The following is a 20692-nucleotide window of genomic DNA, read 5'->3' on the forward strand; positions in this document are numbered from 1 at the left end:
TGCAGGTGCACCCATACATTGGCTGCCTTTGCCCTTCTTGATGATAGAGGAGTTGATGTTGGAGCAACTTTGGTGAAGAACTGCTGTACATTTTGTAGAAGGTACACATAGGAGCCACAGTATGTTGGTAGTGGAGGGAATGCATGCTTAGATTAGTGAATAGGGCAACAGTCAAATATTTTCTGCTTTGAGCTGGGTGGTGCTGAGCTTCAAGAGTTCGTCCTACACCAATCCACTGCACTCATAACTTGTGCTTTGTAGTTGGTTGGAAGGGTTTATGATATCAGGTGCCGAGTCTGTTGCTGCAGGTTAACCAGCCTCTGAGTTTCTATTGTAGCCACAGTTTCTGATTAGTCTAATTGAGTTTCTGTTAATGATGGAGGATTTAGCTATTCTAACACGACTGAATACAAAGGGGACTTGGCTAGGCTCTCCTTATAGGAGATGATTCTATTTCCTGCCACTATTGTTCCTGCAAATTCTCAGACATTAGTACATCATTATTACAGACTTCCAATCCAAGCACACACAGAGAGACTTCGAGACTTCGAGACTTCTGCTACTAGCTTCTGCTTCACATCACCAATCCAATGTTGGATCCTATTTTCCAGCTTGCTTTGACCTTCTGGATCACGCTACCATGCAGGATCTTGTCAAATGCCTTACTAAAGTCCAGGCAGATAACATTTACTGCCTTCATCATTCTATTTGGTTGCTTCCTCAATGAAAACAGTCAATTTATTGAGATAGAATTTCCTCCTCAAAGTCAAGCTGACTTTCCCAAATCAGTCCCTGCCTTTCTAAATGAACATATATCCTGTCACTTGGAATTTTCCAATAACTTTCTGAAACTGATGCAAGGTTCACCATTCTGTAGGTACAAGGCTTATCCCAGTTGACCTTAAATAAAGGAATAATATTAGCTATCTTCCAATCTTTTGGCATCTTGCCTATGGTTAACAAGGGTGCAAAAAATAAAATCTCTATCAGAGCCCCAGTGATCTCCTCTTTTGCTTCCCATAGCAGTTTGGGATTGATCTCACCGGGCCCCAGTGAATTATCCACTCTGTTTTGAAAAACATAAGTATATTCCTCATCAATATATTCTTCCCTGAGCTCGATCATCCATGACCTCCTTGGTAAATACAGACAAGCTGTGTTCATTTAGGACCTCACCTGCAATGCCTGGCTCCACACACAGATGACCTTTTTGGCCCACTGCTTCACTGGCTATCCTCTTGCGTCATAGTAGTGTAGCGGTTAGCCCGACATTATCACAGCTCGGGATGTTGTGCTGGAGTTAAGAGTTCAATTCCAGCCTCTCCTGTAAGGAGTTTGTACATCGTTCCCATGGAGTGTGTGGATTTTCTCCAGGTGCTCTGCTTCCTACTCACAGTCCAAGGGTATACTGGTGAGTAGGTTAATTGGTCATTGTAAATTGTCCTGTGATTAGGCTCGGGTACAATTTGGGGGGGTGGGGCTGTTGGGTGGTGCAACTCAAAAGGATGGAAGGGCCTGTTCTGTACTGTATCTCTAAATTTAAAAAATATTCTGTGAGTTTATCATACAATTGTTTAGGATTCTCCTTAATCTTACCTGTGAAGGATATTTTATAACCTGTCTGCCCTCCTGAATTTCCTTTTTTACATTCCTCAAGGGACTTACTTGATTACTTTTGCCTGTACAATAGGTTCTAAAGGCAATGTAAGTATCCATCGCTGACACTGCCCATCTCTCTGCCACTATACTCTAACCTGCATGCGGGACAACATCCTTTTAGAAACTGTGATGGACGACACTGGCATATTTGCTGTAAGGTACTATTCTGTGGCAGCTTTATAAAGGTGTTACTTGAGTGGTCTGTGGGATAACTCTGCCCTTTTAAACACCACTCTTCACATGCCTTAGGGGAAGGATGATTTTTCTCTGGCTGAACGGTGCTTAGGTCGGCATCAGGTGGTCTATTCCATTTTATTCGCTATTTGCAGTAATGCTACAACCAGCTGGTTTGCTTGGCCAACGTTCAACTCCATTAGGAGATCTGGAGTCGCAAACACGCCAGACCATAAAAGAATGGCAGGCAGGCTTCTTCTGAAAGTCATCGGTGGAAATGAACAGGTTTTATGACAATCCAGTAATTCTGTTTTTATTGATGCCAATGATTTTTAAATTTCCAGATTATTAAAAGACTTTAAATTTTATACCTGTGATGTTGAAATTTGATCTCTAGATTGCTGTGTCCAGACCTCCAGATTACTGGAACTTAACCCTAAATTGCCAGCTAAAGACTGGTTCTACTAAGACCAATGGTTTGATGTGCAATAGTTACAGATCAATACCATAGCAAGTACGTCAGTTCTGACAGTCTTTTAAAAATAACCAGTTTTCTTTGTTGTGTGCAAGTCATGCAAAGAAAACTGATAACGCAAAGGAATAGTCAATGGACGTAGCAAACGGAAATGTACAATGTCGTTTTATGCAATGCAACAGTTGTAACAACAATCCCAAAAGGAAGAGCTTCACCCAGTGGACACGTCAACTTTCCTACGCAACTCAGAGGAAACATCCTGTCCTACAGACTACTCTGCACATTTGATGTCTAAGCTTCCTGGAATACTGGTTGCTTTACCAATGATAGCATGTTGTGAAATCAGTGTCTGCTCATTTGTGATTTCGTCCTGATCTCAAATTGGGGAAAAAACAGCCAGAATATACATCATTTGAACTGCTGAAATATTGAACTATTCAGGTAAATTATTGAAGGATTAAATTTAAAACTTCATCCATATTCCACTTGAGTGGATTATCTGAGTCCATGGTTTCTCATTACTGATTATTACTGCATTTTTAAAATCTATCGAGCTACACTTTAAAAAAATGTGTATAACATGTCCCCTTTTTAGTGATTTTAATATAAATATTATCCCATAACCTAATTGATCTGCACCTGTTTAAATAGCTGCATTGTATTCACCTTATAGTTATCAACATTCAACAAGCAGTAATCAGCAATCTGCTCAATCTGAGCAAGAAAGTAAGCAAATAAATAGTGAAACAACTAAACTGGGTCATAATTATTGAAAAGAGATACACAAGGTAAGACAATTCTTCATGCCATACAAGTTTAGTTAGTGTACATCTATATATACTCCGAGGCAGCAGTATGAACAGTTTATTTCAGACAAGCTTTTTATTACTCCCCCAGTGTGCCAGCAGTAAATTAGGTTTAATCATTCCCTCCACCCCCCCCCGCCCCCCATATATTTACAGTCTATATGAGCTCAAGGTTACATTGTAATCCATGACCAAGTCCAAAAATGCCATCTACTGGGTCCTTTCATAGAAATTAGATTTCAGCTTATTCTGTCTCCAGAGTGTTGATCTTTTTCCAGTCTTTTCAATTTCAGGGTAAGTAATGAGAAGAAATGTAGTCCTGAATTATGATAACATTGAACATTAATTATATTTTCTCTGACTCCTAGCTCACCGCCCTGCCCATCCAGCATGGTACATATTCTACGTGTAAACTCAATAGTCATGAGGTAAGATATTCACTGTTCTCCTTGTTTGCTGGAAGATTAGATACAAAAGGCCTAAAATCCAATGGGCAGATGTTTTACTCTGCCACTGCATTACAAAGCACAGTCCTGCTTATGTACCTACACACCTGGAAACCAAGTTCCAAGTCATCAATGACTCGTACATTGTAACTCATGAAAGGGAAACCTTCCATGAAACCTTCAGTAGAAAAAGGACCATCACCAACTTGCCTCTGCCACACAGCACCACATGACAATCCAGATGCCAAAAGTTACCTTCCATATCTCACGGGTGACCTCTCAGCGAGGAAAGACACCAAAGACAAAATTCATAACCGTTTTCTGTTCACTAGCACAGCCCTTAACCAAATGAAGGAAAGAAAGCTTCAAAATCCAGACCTCAAACCTATAATCAAGGTGATAGTCTACCAAGCAGTGAGCCTCATCCTCCTGCATGCTTCAGAGACATGATCATTCTACAGTTGGCACCTGGAAGCTCTGGTGAACTATCACCAATATTTTCTTTGCAAAATTCTCCAAGCTGGTAAAATAAACAAACCATCCTCTGACAGGCTAACATCTCCAGCTCAAGGCTCTGACTGCATTCCGCCAACCCTAGTAAGTTGAACTTCACACAAAATTGTATTCCTGATGCCAGATTCCACAACCAAGCTCTCTACTCCAAGCTGCACCACAGGAAGAGATTCCCAAGAAGAGAAAATGTCTTTCCGAAGAAGTGTAGTATTCTCACATAGGAATGCCTGCCCTATGATTATCTTTAAAATGGAGCACCCTATAAGGTACTAAGCAGCTTGAACTGAAGGCCGTTGGCAAAGCAGAAAGTATTTGCAAAAATCACAACTTTCTCACCCACACCAGTAAGATCCTTTCATTCCATCTGTGGATCTCATACCAGATTCTTCATTTACTCTGAACCCAGGAAATGGAGTGGAAACAGTTCATCTTACACCTTTATTCCTTCTACCAAAGTGCATGACCATACACTTCCCTACACTATATTCCATTTGCCCCAGCTTTGCCAAGTCTCCCAATCTCTAAGTCCTTCTGCAGCCTCCCTGCTTCATCAACACTATCTGCCTTTCCACCTGTCTTTGTATCAACCACAAACTTGGCCACAGAGCCATCATTTCTGTAACCCTAATCATTAAAATATAACATGAAAGGAAGCGGTCCTAACACCGACCCCTATGGAGCACCACTAGTCACTGACAGCCAACCAGAAAAAGCTCCCTTTTATTTTCAGTCCGCCTCCTGCCAATCAGCCAATCTTCTATCCATGCTAGTATGATTCCTGTAATATCATGGACTTTTATCTTGTTTAGCAGCTCATTGTGCAGCACTTTATCAAAGGACTTCTGAAAATCTAAGCCAACAACATCCACTGACTCTCATTTGTCTATGCTACCAGTAAGGTCCTCAAAGAATTCTAACAGATCTGTCAAACAAGATTTCCCTTTAAGGAAACCATGCTGACTTTGGCTTACTTTATCATGTGCTTCCTGGTACTCCGAAACCTCGTCCTTAATAAAAGACTACAACATCTTCCTTACCACTGAAGTCAGGCTAACTGGCTTATATATTTCCTTTTTTTGTCTTCGCCCTTAAGGTGTGGAGTGACATTTGCAATTTTCAGTCCTACAAACCATTCCAGAATCCAGTGATTCTTGAAAGATCACTACTAATGTCTCCACAATCTCTTCGGTTACCTCTTTTAGAACCCTGGGGTGTAGTCCATATGAACCAGATGACCTTTAGACCTATCAGCTTCTCAATCACCTTCTCCCTAGTAATAGCAACTACACCCACTTCTGCCTCTGACACACTCGAATTTAAGGCATACTGTAGGTGTCTTCCACAGTGAAGACTGACACAAAATACCTATTAAGTACATGCACCATTTCTTTGTTCTCCATTACTATCTCTACAGCATCATTCTCCAGCAATCTGATGTCTACTCTCACCTCTCTTATACTCTTTATATATCTGAAATATCTTTTGGTACCTTCTCTTTACGTAATTGGGCACCTTACATTCATATTTCATCTTTTCTCTCCTTATTGCTTTTTAAGATGCCTTCTGTTGATTTTTAAAATCTTCCCAATCCTCTAACCTGCCAGTAATTTTTGCTATGTTATATACCCCCTGTTTTGTTTTTCTGCTATCTTTCACTTGTTAGCCATAGTTCTGTCTTCCTCCCTTTAGAATACTTCATCTTTGTGATGTATCTATTCTGCACCTTCCGAATTGCCTTCAGAAACTCCAGCCATTGCTGTTCTGCCGTCATCTTTGCCAGTGTCTTCTTCCAATCAACTTTGGCCAGTTCCTCTCTCATGCTTCTGAAATTCCCTTTCCTCCACTGTACTATTGATACATCTGACTTTAGTTTCTTCCTCCCAAGGGTTCCTTTACCTTAATCTCCCTAATTAAATCTGGTTTCTTACACAACACCCAATCCAGAATTGCCTTTTCTCTGGTGGGTTCAATCAAAAGCTGCTTAAAAAAATCTTGTAGGCATTCTACAAACTCTTTCACTTGGGATCTAGCACCAAATGAATCTTTCCAATCTACCCGCCTATCGAAATCCCCCATGATTATCGTAACATTGCCCTTTCTAGATGCTTTTCTATCTCCAATTTTAATTTGTACCCTACTTTCTGGATACTGTTTGGATGCCTGTATATAATTCCCATCAGAGTCCTTTTACCCTTGCAGTTTCCTAACATTATCCACAAGCATTCTACATCTTTCAATCCTATGTCATCACTTTCTAAGGAGTTGATTTCATTTTTCAACCAATAGATAGACCCCAACCCCTTTTTCTACCTGTTTATCATTTCAATACAATGTATATCCTTGGACATTAAGATCCCAGCAAATTATCTTCTTTCAACCACGACTCAGTTATGCTCACAGTGTTATACCTGCCAATTTCTAATTGTGCTAACAGATCATCTACCTTATTCCATATACTGTGTGTATTCAAATATAACACCTTCAATCCTGTATTCATCACCCTTTTCAATATTTTTGTGCTGATTCTGATGCCAATTTAAAACTAAATGTCACCTTTCTTTGTGAAATTTTACTAATTTCTATTAATTGGTGAAATTTTAACATTTAAGTAGGAGATTTTGGAGAAAGAGGCTATCCAAGAGGACACAGCCATAAGACAAAGAAATCAGGATTTGGCAGCCAGAATAAAAATACTATCCCAAAACATTGTATCACTCCATAATAACCATGTATAAATCTTAGAAACATAGAAAACCTACAGCACGATACAGGCCAAAGTTGATTGGAAGAAGACACTGGCAAAGATGACGGCAGAACAGCAATGGCTGGAGTTTCTGAAGATACAAAGCTGTGCCGAACATGTCTCTACCTTAGAACTACCTAGGCTTACCCATAGTCCTCTATTTTACTAAGCTCCATGTATCCATCCAGGAGTCTCTTATCGCTTCCACCTCCACAACCAACACCGGCAGCCCATTCCACACACACACCACTCTCCTCATGTAAAAAAAACACAAAACAACAACAAATTACCCCTGACATCTCCTACTTCCAAGCACCTTAAAAATATGCCCACTCATGCTAGCCATTTCAGCCCTGGGGAAAAGCCTCTGACTAGCCACACAATCAATGTCTCTCAATACCTTGTACACCTCTATCAGGTCACTTCACATCCTCAGTCGCTCCAAGGAGAAAAGGCCGAGTCCACTCGACCTATTCTCATAAGGCATGCTCCCCAATCCAGGCAACATCCTTGTAAATCTCCTCTGCACCTTTTCTATGTTTCTACATCCTTCCTGTAGTGAGGCAACCAGAACTGAGTACAGTACTCCAAGTGGGGTCTGACCAGGGTCCTATGTAGCTGCAACATTACCTCTCGGCTCTTAACTTCAATCCCATGATTGATGAAGGCCAATGCACCGTATGCCTTCTTAACCACAGAGTCAACCTGCGTAGCAGCTTTGAGTGTCCTATGAACTCAGACCCCAAGTTCCCTCTGATCCTCCACACTGCCAAGAGTCTTGCCATTAATGTTATATTCTGCCATTTATTTGACCTCCCAAAATGAACCACCTCACACTTATCTGGGTTGAACTCCATCTCTCACTTCTCAGCCAGTTTTGCATCCTATCAATGTCCTGCTGTAACCTCTGACAGCCCTCCACACTATCCACAAGACCTCCAACTTTTGTGTCATTAGCAAATTTACTAACCCATCCCTCCACTTCATCCTCAAGGTCATTTACAAAAATCACAAAGAGTAAGGGCCCAAGAACAGATCCCTGAGTCACCGGCCTCCATGCAGAATATGATCCATCTACAACCACACTTTGCCTTCATGGGCAAGCCAGTTCTGGATACACAAAACAATGTCCTCTTGGATCCCATGCCTCCTTACTTTCTCAATAAGCCTTGCATGGGGTACCTTGTCAAATGCCTTGCTGAAATCCTTATTCTCTACATCTATGGCTCTACCTTCATGATTAGCCACATCCTCAAAAAATTCAATCAGGCTCGTAAGGCACGACCTACCCTTGACAAAGCCATGCTGACTATTCCTAATCATATTATGCCTCTCCAAATGTTCATAAATCCTGCCTCTTGGAATCTTCTCTATCAAATTACCAACCACTGAAATAAGACTCATTTTCTGTATGTAACTTCCCAGTAACAAATTGGAATAAGCTTCCCAAAAACATTCAAAGACCTGATTTAAGATAAACCTCCGAACACTTACTTCGAAATGATAATATACATAGTTAATTGTATAATGGACTACAAAGTAGTAGTCCATACTTCATATTTTATTCTGAAAAACAAAATATTTTCATTTGGATCATTTTTTAAAAGACATTTATAGAATTAATCCAGTCTACATACCCATCCATACTTCTCCAAACTGTCCAGCTCCAAGTTTCTTAACTAACTTCACAGATTCTCGTGGAATTTCCCAAGCATCTTTATCCCATGGTTTTTGTGGCTTAGGACTAAGACAGGGTGATCCAAGCTTCCGGCACAGGCCATCAGACTGTTCTAATGAATAAGACAATGAGTGATCAATTAATTTATTCTGAAATATCTTCTAGAGTTGCTGCAACCTCAGTTGTCAGCTTCATTATAAGGTTCCCACAACTTTGCAATGAATGAAAAACATTCTTCAGAATAAAATAAATACCAGTTATAGATACATACATATCTGCATGCAGTAGATTGTCGATGGGATTGTTAGTAGAAACCTAATCAGCCCATAATCTTTTTTTGAGAAAGAAAGCAATAGTTAGAGAGGTATCGTGGCCTTGATTTGACTGCCTTTTAGTGGGAAATTCTTCTACATCTCCTCCTGACCACCCAGCCCCACCCTTCCCCATGTTGGCAAGAACTTTTAGTATGTGATCAGATTTTCTTGCGCAGTATTTCCCTCCATAACCTTTGGGAAGCTCAGGACCCTCATACAAAGAAGCACAAACACAGATGTTCGGTTCTTCCTGAGGTGTGCTCACAGGAATTTCCTGTCTGTGTCCCAATGATGAACTTGTTTTGGAGTCCAGTGGAAAATTGCCAGCTGGGATTATATTGGGGACATTGTCTCCTGAACCTGTACAGATTCAGCAACCTCATTCACTTCAATGGAAAGGAATAGTTACTATGGAAATGATTATTTCAGGTAACCTATTTAAATGCAATTTAAATGAAAATAAATGTAGTTTAATTATTTAGTACATTTCTGGTTTTTAAACTTATATTCTTTAAAATATAATCAGAGCATTGAGTATAGGAGTTGAGATGTAATGTTGAAATTGTATAAGGCATTGGTAAGGCCAAATTTGGAGTACTGTGTACAGTTCTGGTCATCGAATTATAGGAAAGATGTCAATAAAATTGAGAGAGCACAGGGGAGATTTACTAAAATGTTGCCTGGGTTTCATCTCCTAAGTTACATAGAAAGGTTGAACAAGTTAGGTCTTTATTCTTTGGAGCGTAGAAGGTTGAGGGGAGACTTGATAGAAGTATTTAAAATTATGAGGGGGATTGATAGAGTTGACGTGGATAGGCTTTTTCCATTGAGTATGGGGGAGATTCAAACAAGAGGACATGAGTTGAGAGTTAAAGGGCAAAAGTTTAGGGGTAACATGAGGGGGAACTTCTTTACTCAGAGAGTGGTAGCTGTGTGGGATGAGCTTCCAGCAGAAGTGGTTGAGGCAGGTTCGATGTTGTCGTTTAAAGTTAAATTGGGTAGATATATGGACAGGAAAGGAATGGAGGGTTATGGGCCGAGTGGGACTCAGTGGGAGTAAGAGTTCAGTACGGACTAGAAGGGCCGAGATGGGCTGTTGCCATGCTTTAATTGTTATATGGTTATATAAAATAAAGCATATATTTCTAACAACACCACTAATTGTAAAACTTTGTATTTGAAAGTTAGTAAATACAAAAATTCACCAGTATGAATTTTGTTTGACATCTTTGACAGTCTGTCAGATATCTGGGAATATGGTTTGGCCAACTTTCAGATTTTATATGAGCAAATGTATTCAAGCCAAGAATAGATGGGCAAATTAGAAACAAAATGAGTAAGTTTCAGTTCAAACCAAAAAAATGGGCAAACACATTTTGGAATTTTATCTACTTAAATAATTATTTCAAGCCTTGGATTTGTTTCAGATACATACAGTATGTATTAATTAACATTGCAGATATAAAATACACCATCTGTTAACACTTACTTTGATAATGTTTAATTAGCTCATTCAGGTCAATAAACATAATTCGAGGAGAAATGTAAAATCCTCCATTATCCAAACATCGAATCTTGTAGTGTTTAACCACATCACCCATTTGAGGGTCAGCATCTCTCATTGACAGTGAGTAGCTACCTAATAAACAAGAGAAAAGAGAGGTTATATGTAATACAAGTAAGTCATATTGTGTTAAAATAACATTAAAACATGCTTCCTCAGTGAGATATGAAAACTGCAGACAAAGTTATGGTCATACCTTTTGATGTTTCACTCTCCCTAATGAGGAATGAACCAGCTTTATTTCCAGGTGCTAACAACTGTCTTTCTGAATCTTTGCGGCTGATATCCTTAAAGAACCACCTCAAAAATAACAAGAGTGTGAACATTTAATTTGCATGTAAGGTTAACCAAAAATGAATTGCACTTTCTTGAAGTTCAAAAAAGTAACAACATACTCCTCAGTTTCCAGCGTGTTGACCACTGCTACATAATTACTTGGAATATATCCCTCTTTCCTAGTTGATAAGGACTTGGCTTTCCACCACTCACCGTGCCTGGAAGAGAAATAACAGCGTAGCACAATGTTAAGTGTTAAGACATGGATTGTACGTTTTCTGCATAAGTAAATGTGAGATTAACCTCCAACAATAGATACTGTATTTTCAGACACTGAAATCTAATAGTCAGGCTTGGCAGCCTGAAGCAAATTTTGGTCCAACCAGCACTAAGTTCCCCCTCAAGTTCTGCAATGGTGAAATAAATCTCATTGACAAGAATAAGGAGATGTCAAGATGTGTTGAACATTTCTCATAGCTTTACAGTGTTGGCACGTGGCCAAGTAGTTAAGGCGTTAATCTAGTGATTTGAAAGTCGCAAGTTCGAGCCTTGGCTGAGGTAGCGTGTATGTCCTTGAGCAAGGCACTTAACCACACAGTGCTCTGCGGCAACACTGGTGCCAAGCTGTATCGACCCTAATGCCCTTCCCTTGGACAATATCAGTGGCGTGGAGAGGGGAGCGAGACGCAGCATGGGCAACTGCCGGTGTTCCATACAACCTTGCCCAGGCCTGTGCCCTGGAAACCTTCCAAGGCACAAATCCATGGTCTCATGAGACTAACGGATGCCTATAAAACAACCACCTACTAGACATTTCAAGTGGTGTGTCTGGTCACTTCTATTATAAATCTGCTACCATAATTAGACAGTGACCTCTGGCCAAGTAACATAGCAAGGCTCTAGCATCACAAGTCAGTGGAAAGCATAGGAGAAATGGCATCCTAACAAAAATGTAGGAATGGCTGGTCTAATACATTATCATCTCCTTACACAACAGACAGTAACTGAAAACATACGTGTGGGTAGAAAGAGGTTTAGAGCAAGGGTCAAGGGGATGCTTTAAAGGGATTCCCTTGTAAAATCAACCGTGGTGCCACTCCGTTCCTTCTTAGCTGTACCAATCCAGGTCTCGGTCTCATGAAAACCTTCTTTTGCCATGAAGAACCTGCACCTTTCATTTGAACAAGTGATATTAAAACATGTTTTATGGTCACTGAGAGTGTGGGGATATTTCTATTATGATGCAAATAGTTCAGTTTATCGACATTCAACCGTACACATTTATACTGCCAAACGGAACAACGTTCCTCTGGACCCAGGTGTGTGTTGTGTGTGTAAGTGCATAGAACTTACACACACAACACAAGGCAGTATTAGCAGAGATAAATTAACAAATAATAAGTTACATTTCTGAGACAATTAAAAATGTAAACAATATAACGTTACTGGGATGTCATATGTGATGGAACCTGGGTGGTGACAGGGAGTTCAGTGCCTTTACAGCCTGGGGGAAGAAGCCATTTCCTATCCTAACATCCTGACAGTAAGGAGTCAAAGAGATTGTTGGACGGATGGGAGGGCTCATGGATAATACTAAGTTCCCTGCATGCGCAGCACTCTTGATAAATATTTCTGTTGTGTGAAAGAGAGACCCTGCTGATCTTATCAGCAGTCCTCTCTATCCTTTGTTCCTTTGTAGGGACCTGCAGTGAGGTGCCTTGCGATTCCCGTACCAAGTGGTGAGATGGTGATGCAGTTGGCCAGGACATTCACAGTACTGCTGCTGTAAAACTGGGTTTAGAATGCTTGGGGGGGGGAGGGAGGGGGGTGGAAGGGAGCCTCACTCATCTCAATCTCCTCAGAAAATGGAGACACTGCTGTGCTTTCTTGACTGAAGAGATGGTGTTGAGGGATCAGATAAGATCGTCTATTATGTGCACTTGCAGAAATTCAGTGCCCCTGACTCTCTACACGGAGGAGCCCTTTAATGTGCAGTGAGGAGTGGTCAGCCTGCACCTTCCTAAAGTCCACAATTTCTTTGGTCTTGACCATGTTGTGACTGAAGTTGTTATGCTCACTCCATTGAACTGCCACCCACACACACAGCAAACTCAGAGTTTTTGATTAAATGGTCCTATAAAAACATTGCACTGTGCACAACAATTGCCAACATCCTTGTACAACTTCTGATAAGTATCTACTTGCTTTGTTACTTTTGGTGCAATTCTAAACTTTGATTTCAAATTATGTAGGGATTTACAAAGTGAAATACATAATTTTGATGATAGTCTCTGAGAAAGACTCATTTTCTAATATTTATTTCTATGAAGAAGAAAATTCTTCTTCTTCTTCCTAAAGGACATGATTCAGCACAGCATTCAAATGGCTAGAGATCAAACTCATGTGATATACTGACATTTAACAAGTCAGCTGGTGTCAAAAGGAAATACGTTGCTAGTCAGTAAATTTCTGACACCTCATGAAAGCTTATGTGCATATGCATCTATTTGTATACATATCTAAAGATGTAGAATCACACATATTTGAACAATGGAATAAGTGGGGCAACAGTGAATAAGAACTAACAAGGCTGCTGTTCCCTACACCTGCAACAGTTTTAAATACTGAATTGCCCTTAGCACAATAAAATGTACAAAATATCAATTACGGGAGTACATGACAAATGCTGACAGGAGAATTAGGAGAAGTAACAAAAAATTATGGTCAGAACTTTGAAACACTTTGAAAGTTAGAGAAGGAAGTGGCTAAGCCAGTTTCATGCTTTCTTAAAATAACTGGTGTCAAATCTTTTCTCTTCCTCTTTTCCAACTATGTATACAAGCCATGGACTGTACAGACTGAACAGAGTGACCCCCACCCTGCAGTCCATTAATAAAATTTATCAGTCAGCATTTTTAAGCATGGGTGGAAGGTTGGAAATCACAGATGAAGTCACTGAATGTGAAACAGTGCATGTCTAGTTTGGGACAAAATTAGCTCAATTTTCCAGAGAACATGTGACCTTGTACAGTAAAAGGTGCCATTTGCCTTCGTAATTCCCGTTTTTAGATGCTGTGATACAGCACAGTATGAAAAAGCAAAACAACTTTTATCTGCTCCTGCTGTACATGGGAGGCAAGGATAGACTTGCAAAGGTTTTTAAAAGCAGAGTAAATGCATTGGGATCATCACCTCTGTTTTGACCCAAGCAAATCTGATATGAGTTATGAAATTTGTGTACGAGTGATTTTATTGAATGGCTCAATAAAGTGAGCTGTAAAAAAAGTACTAACAATAACACCCTGCTCAAATAACCTGAAGATGATGCCATTTTTCTATTGATTATTTTTATAAAGATAAATTGTGCAACTATAAACCAAGTGGTAGAGTGTAATACTGAGTTATTTGAAATTAAGTGTCTTTTACACTACAACATAAGAGTATAGACGTGGGATTCTGGTCATTTCGCCCATCAAACCTATCCCACCATTAATCTGATCAGAGCTCAGGTCTCATTTCCACTTCTGTGCAAGGTTCCATTAGCCCTCAATTGCCTATCTTTCAAAAATAATTATCTATCTCATCTTGAATGAGATAGCCTCTTTGGCTGACTTACATAGAGAATTTCAAACATTCATTACCCTCTGTGAGAAGAGGTTCCTATGTGCTTTGATTTTAAGAAATATCTAAACAAGTATCCTGCCTTGTCTATTTAGGGTCTTCATCTTTTAATGAGGTCACCACTCATTTTTCTAAGCTCCAAAGACTACAAAACTGGCATACATAAGAAAGCAAGCTAATAAAGACCAGACTGGATAAGGACAATAGATTTCCTTCTCCAAGGGGTATCAATGCATCAGATCTACTTTTCCACCAATCTAGTTGATTCTGTGATACTAGTTGTGAAATTTGCTTTTCATTTCAAACTTGCTTAAGTATTCATCCATTGTTCTTTTCCTAATTCTATGGAATATAAGTCTAGCCACTGACGAGATGAGGGCAACATTCTCAGCTCAGAATTAATTAATTTGCCAGGGTTTACTCAGTCATGGTACCTGAGGTCAGTGTATTTTTTGAATTTGAATGAGAAACATATTTTTCTTGCTTTTTTTTTCTTACTCCCCAACAGCTTTGTAACCCCACCCAGACTTTGTACAACAGTTTAACTTGCATTTACTCTCTGCAGGCACATTGACAAAAAAAAGAACTTCTTGCAAGTTAGTTTTTGTGATTTCAGGGAAGAAGTACAGTATAGGGGTCAGGTCCAGTGCAACTTGATCTTTCACATCACAGAAACCACCCTCCCCTCCATGAACAGTAGGCAAGACATGCTCTTTAATAAAGCAACTCCAACACTCCTGGACTCACTACTGTGATATGGGATAGATAAACTTCTCGGCCTCACACCAGTTGTGGTAGTCATATCCGTTGTTTCACAATCCCATTCATTTGAATGGGATAATTTTCATCAAATATGCAAACTTAACTGCTTTTGTTTATTTTGTTGTACATTTATTTCTTTAATTAATTGATATTAGGTGTTACAAAATAATTTATTTTAAGATTTAAATCTATTTCAACTGATCAGAGAAATGTCTATGGTCAAACCATCCCGGAGCACGGCTCCAGTTCTTCTGCCTGAGACCTAGTCACTGCTCAAGAGCCAATCCATGCTTTGTGGAATGCCTGAGCCAGTGAGGCCTCCAGGCCACAAAGGATTAGTGCAGCCATTGGGCAGCGCTGAGCACCATACATGTCATTACAAGGTAAATTAGATTGCACTGTACTTTCCAGAATAAACGTAAATAGTCTAGTGTACCATCATGTGGACAGGAAACGTCATTAGTGAGATTATGCTAGATGAAAAATACAGAGGAAAACAGTTGAATGCAAACAAATTGTGAAAAGCAATTATTCAGTCATGAGATGCAGTACACAAAAAAAACCTGCAAGCCATTTCTGAGCAAACAGCACAGCTTGTCAGGCAATTTGTTCAGGCTTCTGTGATGTTATTGTTGGGATGAAAGGCACGCAGAACTAGATTGTTGTTTGCTGAAGAAACAAAGGCTCTACATTCGGCACAAAAGCAAATTTGGAGAGTGGTAGGGGTAGCCCTCCGTCTGGACCACAGAGCAGCAACACAGAGATATTCACTGAAAGAAATGAATGGAATTGGATTTATTCCTAGTTAATTTGAAAGTGTGAACTCCGACATATTCCAGTGAAATAATAAAGAATAATGGACTCTGAAATTTGGAAAATCTAATCTCACCATTTTTTTTATTTGCACAGGATTTTCAGTGTAATTTATTTCTTTCAATAGTACTGTCATTTAGTATTGTTTACTGATGGATTAACTAAACTGTTTTCAACCTCAACTGAGAATTAATTGGTTCCCGATGAGCAAAAGGATCCTTAACATGAGTATAGCCAGGGGTGTGGTGGTAGTGTGGATAAACTGCAGCTTAATGTGAAAAAGACTAAGGAGCTGGTGGTAGACCTGAGGAGAGCTAAGGTACCGGTGACCCCTGTTTCCATCCAGGGGGTCAGTGTGGACATGGTGGAGGATTACAGATACCTGGGGATACGAATTGACAATAAACTGGACTGGTCAAAGAACACTGAGGCTGTCCACAAGAAGGGTCTGAGCCGTCTCTATTTCCTGAGGAGACTGAGGTCCTTTAACATCTGCCGGACGATGCTGAGGATGTTCTACGAGTCTGTGGTGGCCAGTGCTATCATGTTTGCTGTTGTGTGCTGGGGCAGCAGGCTGAGGGTAGCAGACCCCAACAGAATCAACAAACTCATTTGTAAGGCCAGTGATGTTGTGGGGATGGAACAGGACTCTCTGATGGTGGTGTCTGAAAAGAGGATGCTGTCCAAGTTGCATGCCATCTTGGACAATGTCTCCCATCCACTACATAATGTACTGGTTGGGCACAGGAGTACATTCAGCCAGAGACTCATTCCACCGAGATGCAACACAGAGCTTCATAGAAAGTCATTCCTGCCTGTGGCCATCAAACTTTACAACTCCTCCTTTGGAGGATCAGACACCCTGAGCCAATCGGCTGGTCCTGGACTTATTTCCTGGCATAATTTACATATTACTATTTAATTATTTATGGTGCAACTGTAATGAAATCCAATTTCCCCCGGGATCAATAAAGTATGACTATGACTATGACTAAGCTCCCACTACTTATTAAATGCTCCCAATGGCGTGCACCTCAAATAGCTTCTGACAACCAAGTCCAGCTCCTGACTTTCATGTGTGGCTTATCTACTAGACCCAGTGGAGGTGTTTCTACTGACAAGAGATGAGGCAAAGGCGGGTTACTGGCACCCTAGAATCAGTCACTTTAGGAGCTGGGGTTTGTCATCCATAGTTGGCAGCTCATTTAGGAGAAGGAAAACTCTGATGTCAAACCTCAAACAAGAGAAAATCTGCAGATGCTGGAAATCCAAGCAACACACACAAACTGCTGGAGGAACTCAGCAGGCCATGCAGCACCTATGGAAAAAGAGTACAGTCGACGTTTTGGGCCGAGACCCTTCAGCAGGACTCAAAACTCTGCTGTCTTGTGGCTGTACTCTCTCACGGGGAAGGCTTTGGGAGTAAAGCCCGATGAAAAATCTGGAGCTGGAGTCCCTAAGGCTGTCTTACAATGAGTTCAAAGCTGACTGGCAATTCCTGTGACGCCACTGGTGCCAAATTGTATCGGTCTCTTTGAATTCATCGGCTGTGTGGAGAGGGGGAGTCTGCTGCATGGGAATGCTTGGTCTCCATATCGTATTGCCTTGCATATCACAGACAGCAGGATCACAACATCCATGGTTGACCCCGGTCAGTGGAGGGCCTCAATGAGGAAAGATGAATTCCACACAATCGGTGTGTTGTACTTCATCTGAACTTCTGACAAGGTCATCATTTAATATCTGTTCCTCATTATTATTAAGGTAATGGTGGGCTGCCTTAGACCATTGCTGTTCTGATGGTGGAGGAACTCCCACAGTGCTACTGCTCCTATAATGAAGGTAGGGCTTTGCTTGAGAGATCAACTTAAGGCGGTGACTTTTCCCTTTCTGTTCTGCCTTTCGCTTCTGGGTTCTATATCTGAAGTCCTGGAAGAATATTAAAATATGCTAATGCCTAGTTGATATTCTCATATCCTTCCAGGACTTTAGACGTAGGCATAATATTTCCCCTGGTCATGGTGTGTAGAAACTTTAACAAAATAGCAGACTGGCTATTTAAGATCAGAAATGAGATTGCCAGTAAATTCAAGGCCTATCAATAGATGTTTGGATAAAATATATAGACTACTGTAGAAGCATTGCCCTGATTTAAAATAAAATTGCCTTTTATTGCAGAGCAGGCATTCCCTACTTCTGTTCTCTATGCTCTTTTTAAAAAAAATAATTAATTGAATTAGTCCAATCTCTCAGGAGGAGAGCATTGGACAATCTAACTTGCTTCATTTTTGCACTCAGCCTTCATTGAAAGTAAAAATGTGCACCCAGATCATTCTTCCCACTCAGCGGAAGAACATAACACATTTTGTAGAATTTTAACCAATTTGATTGGCCGTAGGATCTCTTTGCTATGACTATTTTTTTGCTTTTTAGTAAAAGGACCCTCTTGGAAATTTGTTCATTTCAACCTCTCATTCTTCTAAACTCAAGAGATCCATACACAGCATTTCCAATGCAGGTGTCACTGTGGTCAAATATAATTGGAGCAAGGTGTCACTGCACTCCAGTATTATTAGCATACAGTATACATATTCCTGAGATGTAGTTTCACCAGGAAAGCACCTCATTCAAGGCAGATCTTGCTACACTATGGATGCACATCTACATTTCTTATTGAAGCATGATTGAAGCACCAGGCTTGTTGACAATGGTGAAGCGGAGGATTTTCTGGATTAACTTACTGTATCAATGAGCTGGTGGTCATAATAGGCTAAATGATTTTGGTTACAAACTGAAATATAACTTCAGAAAATGTAGAGCAGATTCCATATTACAGATATCTGGCACCTGATGATTTAGAAATCCAGCATCTATTGTACGTGTAGTCTGGACTGTGAGCTGAATGCAGCATGCAAGTAGAGTCCGCAGCCAGAGTTGGAGTTGGGATCAGGAATATTGGTAAGATTTTGACTGAACCCAACTTGGAGGCCATTTTGCTCTTTTTTTTTGCTCCCTTTAAACTTGCAGCATTTATTGGAAAATTTATCATACAACTGTTTAAACAAATGATGTAAATGTGCATTTGGGCATGAAAAGGAGTACATCCAACAATCTGGAAAATCAGCAAAGTCCCAAGGGCTCTGTGTTATCGAAATTCTACTTTATTTACTTCATTACTATGGATGTGCATGAAGGTAGGTAAGCTACTGACGCAGCATACAGTAATTGTTAAAATACCTCAGTAAATACTTCACTTTTGACCCACATTCCCCTTTCCAAGAATACAATTGCTCTAATCGCAGTCACTAATTACTTGTGTCTGGATCTTGGGTATGGAGAGAATTGACTTTCTGTCCACAATTGTATATGTTGCAGAAAGGGACAGTGTGCGAAAGCAAGACAGCAGAATTACAGAGCAACGAAAATAATATCAATGCTCCTTATTTTCTTCCTGCAGATAAGTCTAACTGAAGAAGGAAGTGGCTACTTACTCTTCAAGCACTTTTAGCTTTTCACCTTTTTTGAAAGAAAGATCATCATCATGGTTTCCATCATATGGATATAAGGCAATAACAACTTTGCCATCAGTCTCTGCTCAGACATATAGAAGGCAGGTTATTAATTTCATTCCACATCAAGAAACAATTATCCACACTGAAATTTGTTTTGTAATACAAGTTTACCTTCAAATTTCTGAAACTTCTGCCCAGGTAAAAGATGAGTATCCCTCTTTGAATTCTGCAACAAGATATTGTTATTCAAGAATGCCAATATTCTGAATGCCAAAATGTTTAAAGTGGTGCAGCTCATTAATTCAAACCACTTCACCAAATCAGATGATGATCATTAGATTTTGTTTCCCACATATCAATATACAAAGCAATCAATTGATTATTAGCTTCAAATGATGTAGTAACGAGAAAACTGCTCACAAGCTCTGCTTGGAATTAAGAAAGCATTATATCGTGTGGTATTGCAAATGGATCAGCTGAATAGCTGATCCATATCACATGCATGCAAATCATTCAAAATACAAAAGAAACAAGAGCATGCTTTTAATACCATAGGTGTAAATGCATTAATTCCATTGCATAAAGAAACAAGAGCATGCTTTTAATACCATAGGTGTAAATGCATTAATTCCATTGCATAGAAAATACAATTCTGTCTGCATTGCTTTTCATATTCAAACAAGGTTGCATGATTATATTAAGATAAAGAGAAATGCAGACAATTGAGGAAAAATGTTTTCCCCTCCCAAAGCATACCTTGCTCTGCTTCAGTGATCAAGTTTGACGGGGGCATTGAAGAACTAGAGTTATAATTATTTAATTACTATACTCAAAAAGTTACAGCTAGAAGTCTCTAAAGAAACTATACAGCAGTGCTCTGTGTAATTTGATAAACTCATATTTCCAGTAACTGGCTAGTCCCATCTCCCTTGAGGGGCACATTCACACAGAGTAGGAGAAAGGTGAGGAAAACACTGCATCCAGATACTTGACACCACCAGACTAGTACCACCACTGTCAAACAGGCTTGCCTTTCTACCTGGCAGTTAGGTCGCAGAAATGTAGAGAAGCAGTGTATCAGTCTATTCCACAAAGCTCTGATGAGAATCAAGACAGTGGAGTGTAGGCGGGAACACCTGTATGGATCCTCATGGAAATGCTCATTGTATTATTGGTAAATTCCAAGAGCTGTCAAGGAAAGTGGCATATTCCAAATCCATCCTGGACGCACAGCTCAAAGGTTTGCAGATCGTGTTGGCAGGCAGCAATAGATGATGGAAGCTAAATCCTACTCAATGGGAGAAGCCAGACAGAAGCTTTGCACCACAGAGGAAAG

At 40.0% G+C, this 20692-nt stretch overlaps 1 protein-coding gene across 2 annotated transcripts in view; it reads right to left on the reverse strand.

Annotated features, from left to right (window-relative positions):
- The window catches only part of lyn (LYN proto-oncogene, Src family tyrosine kinase), a 102616-nt gene that overhangs the window by 44401 nt on the left and 37523 nt on the right, over nucleotides 1-20692 (reverse strand). For both annotated transcript variants that reach the window (XM_072254793.1, XM_072254789.1), the window contains exons 3-8: nucleotides 19528-19582; nucleotides 19336-19435; nucleotides 10768-10866; nucleotides 10569-10672; nucleotides 10298-10447; nucleotides 8454-8606 (exon numbers count right to left, since the gene is read on the reverse strand). In XM_072254793.1, coding sequence (XP_072110894.1) covers nucleotides 8454-8606; nucleotides 10298-10447; nucleotides 10569-10672; nucleotides 10768-10866; nucleotides 19336-19435; nucleotides 19528-19582 — 661 coding nt within the window. The remainder of the gene's footprint in view (nucleotides 1-8453; nucleotides 8607-10297; nucleotides 10448-10568; nucleotides 10673-10767; nucleotides 10867-19335; nucleotides 19436-19527; nucleotides 19583-20692) is intronic.

This window comes from Mobula birostris, chromosome 1, assembly GCF_030028105.1.
Source record: "Mobula birostris isolate sMobBir1 chromosome 1, sMobBir1.hap1, whole genome shotgun sequence".
NCBI lineage: Eukaryota > Metazoa > Chordata > Chondrichthyes > Myliobatiformes > Myliobatidae > Mobula > Mobula birostris.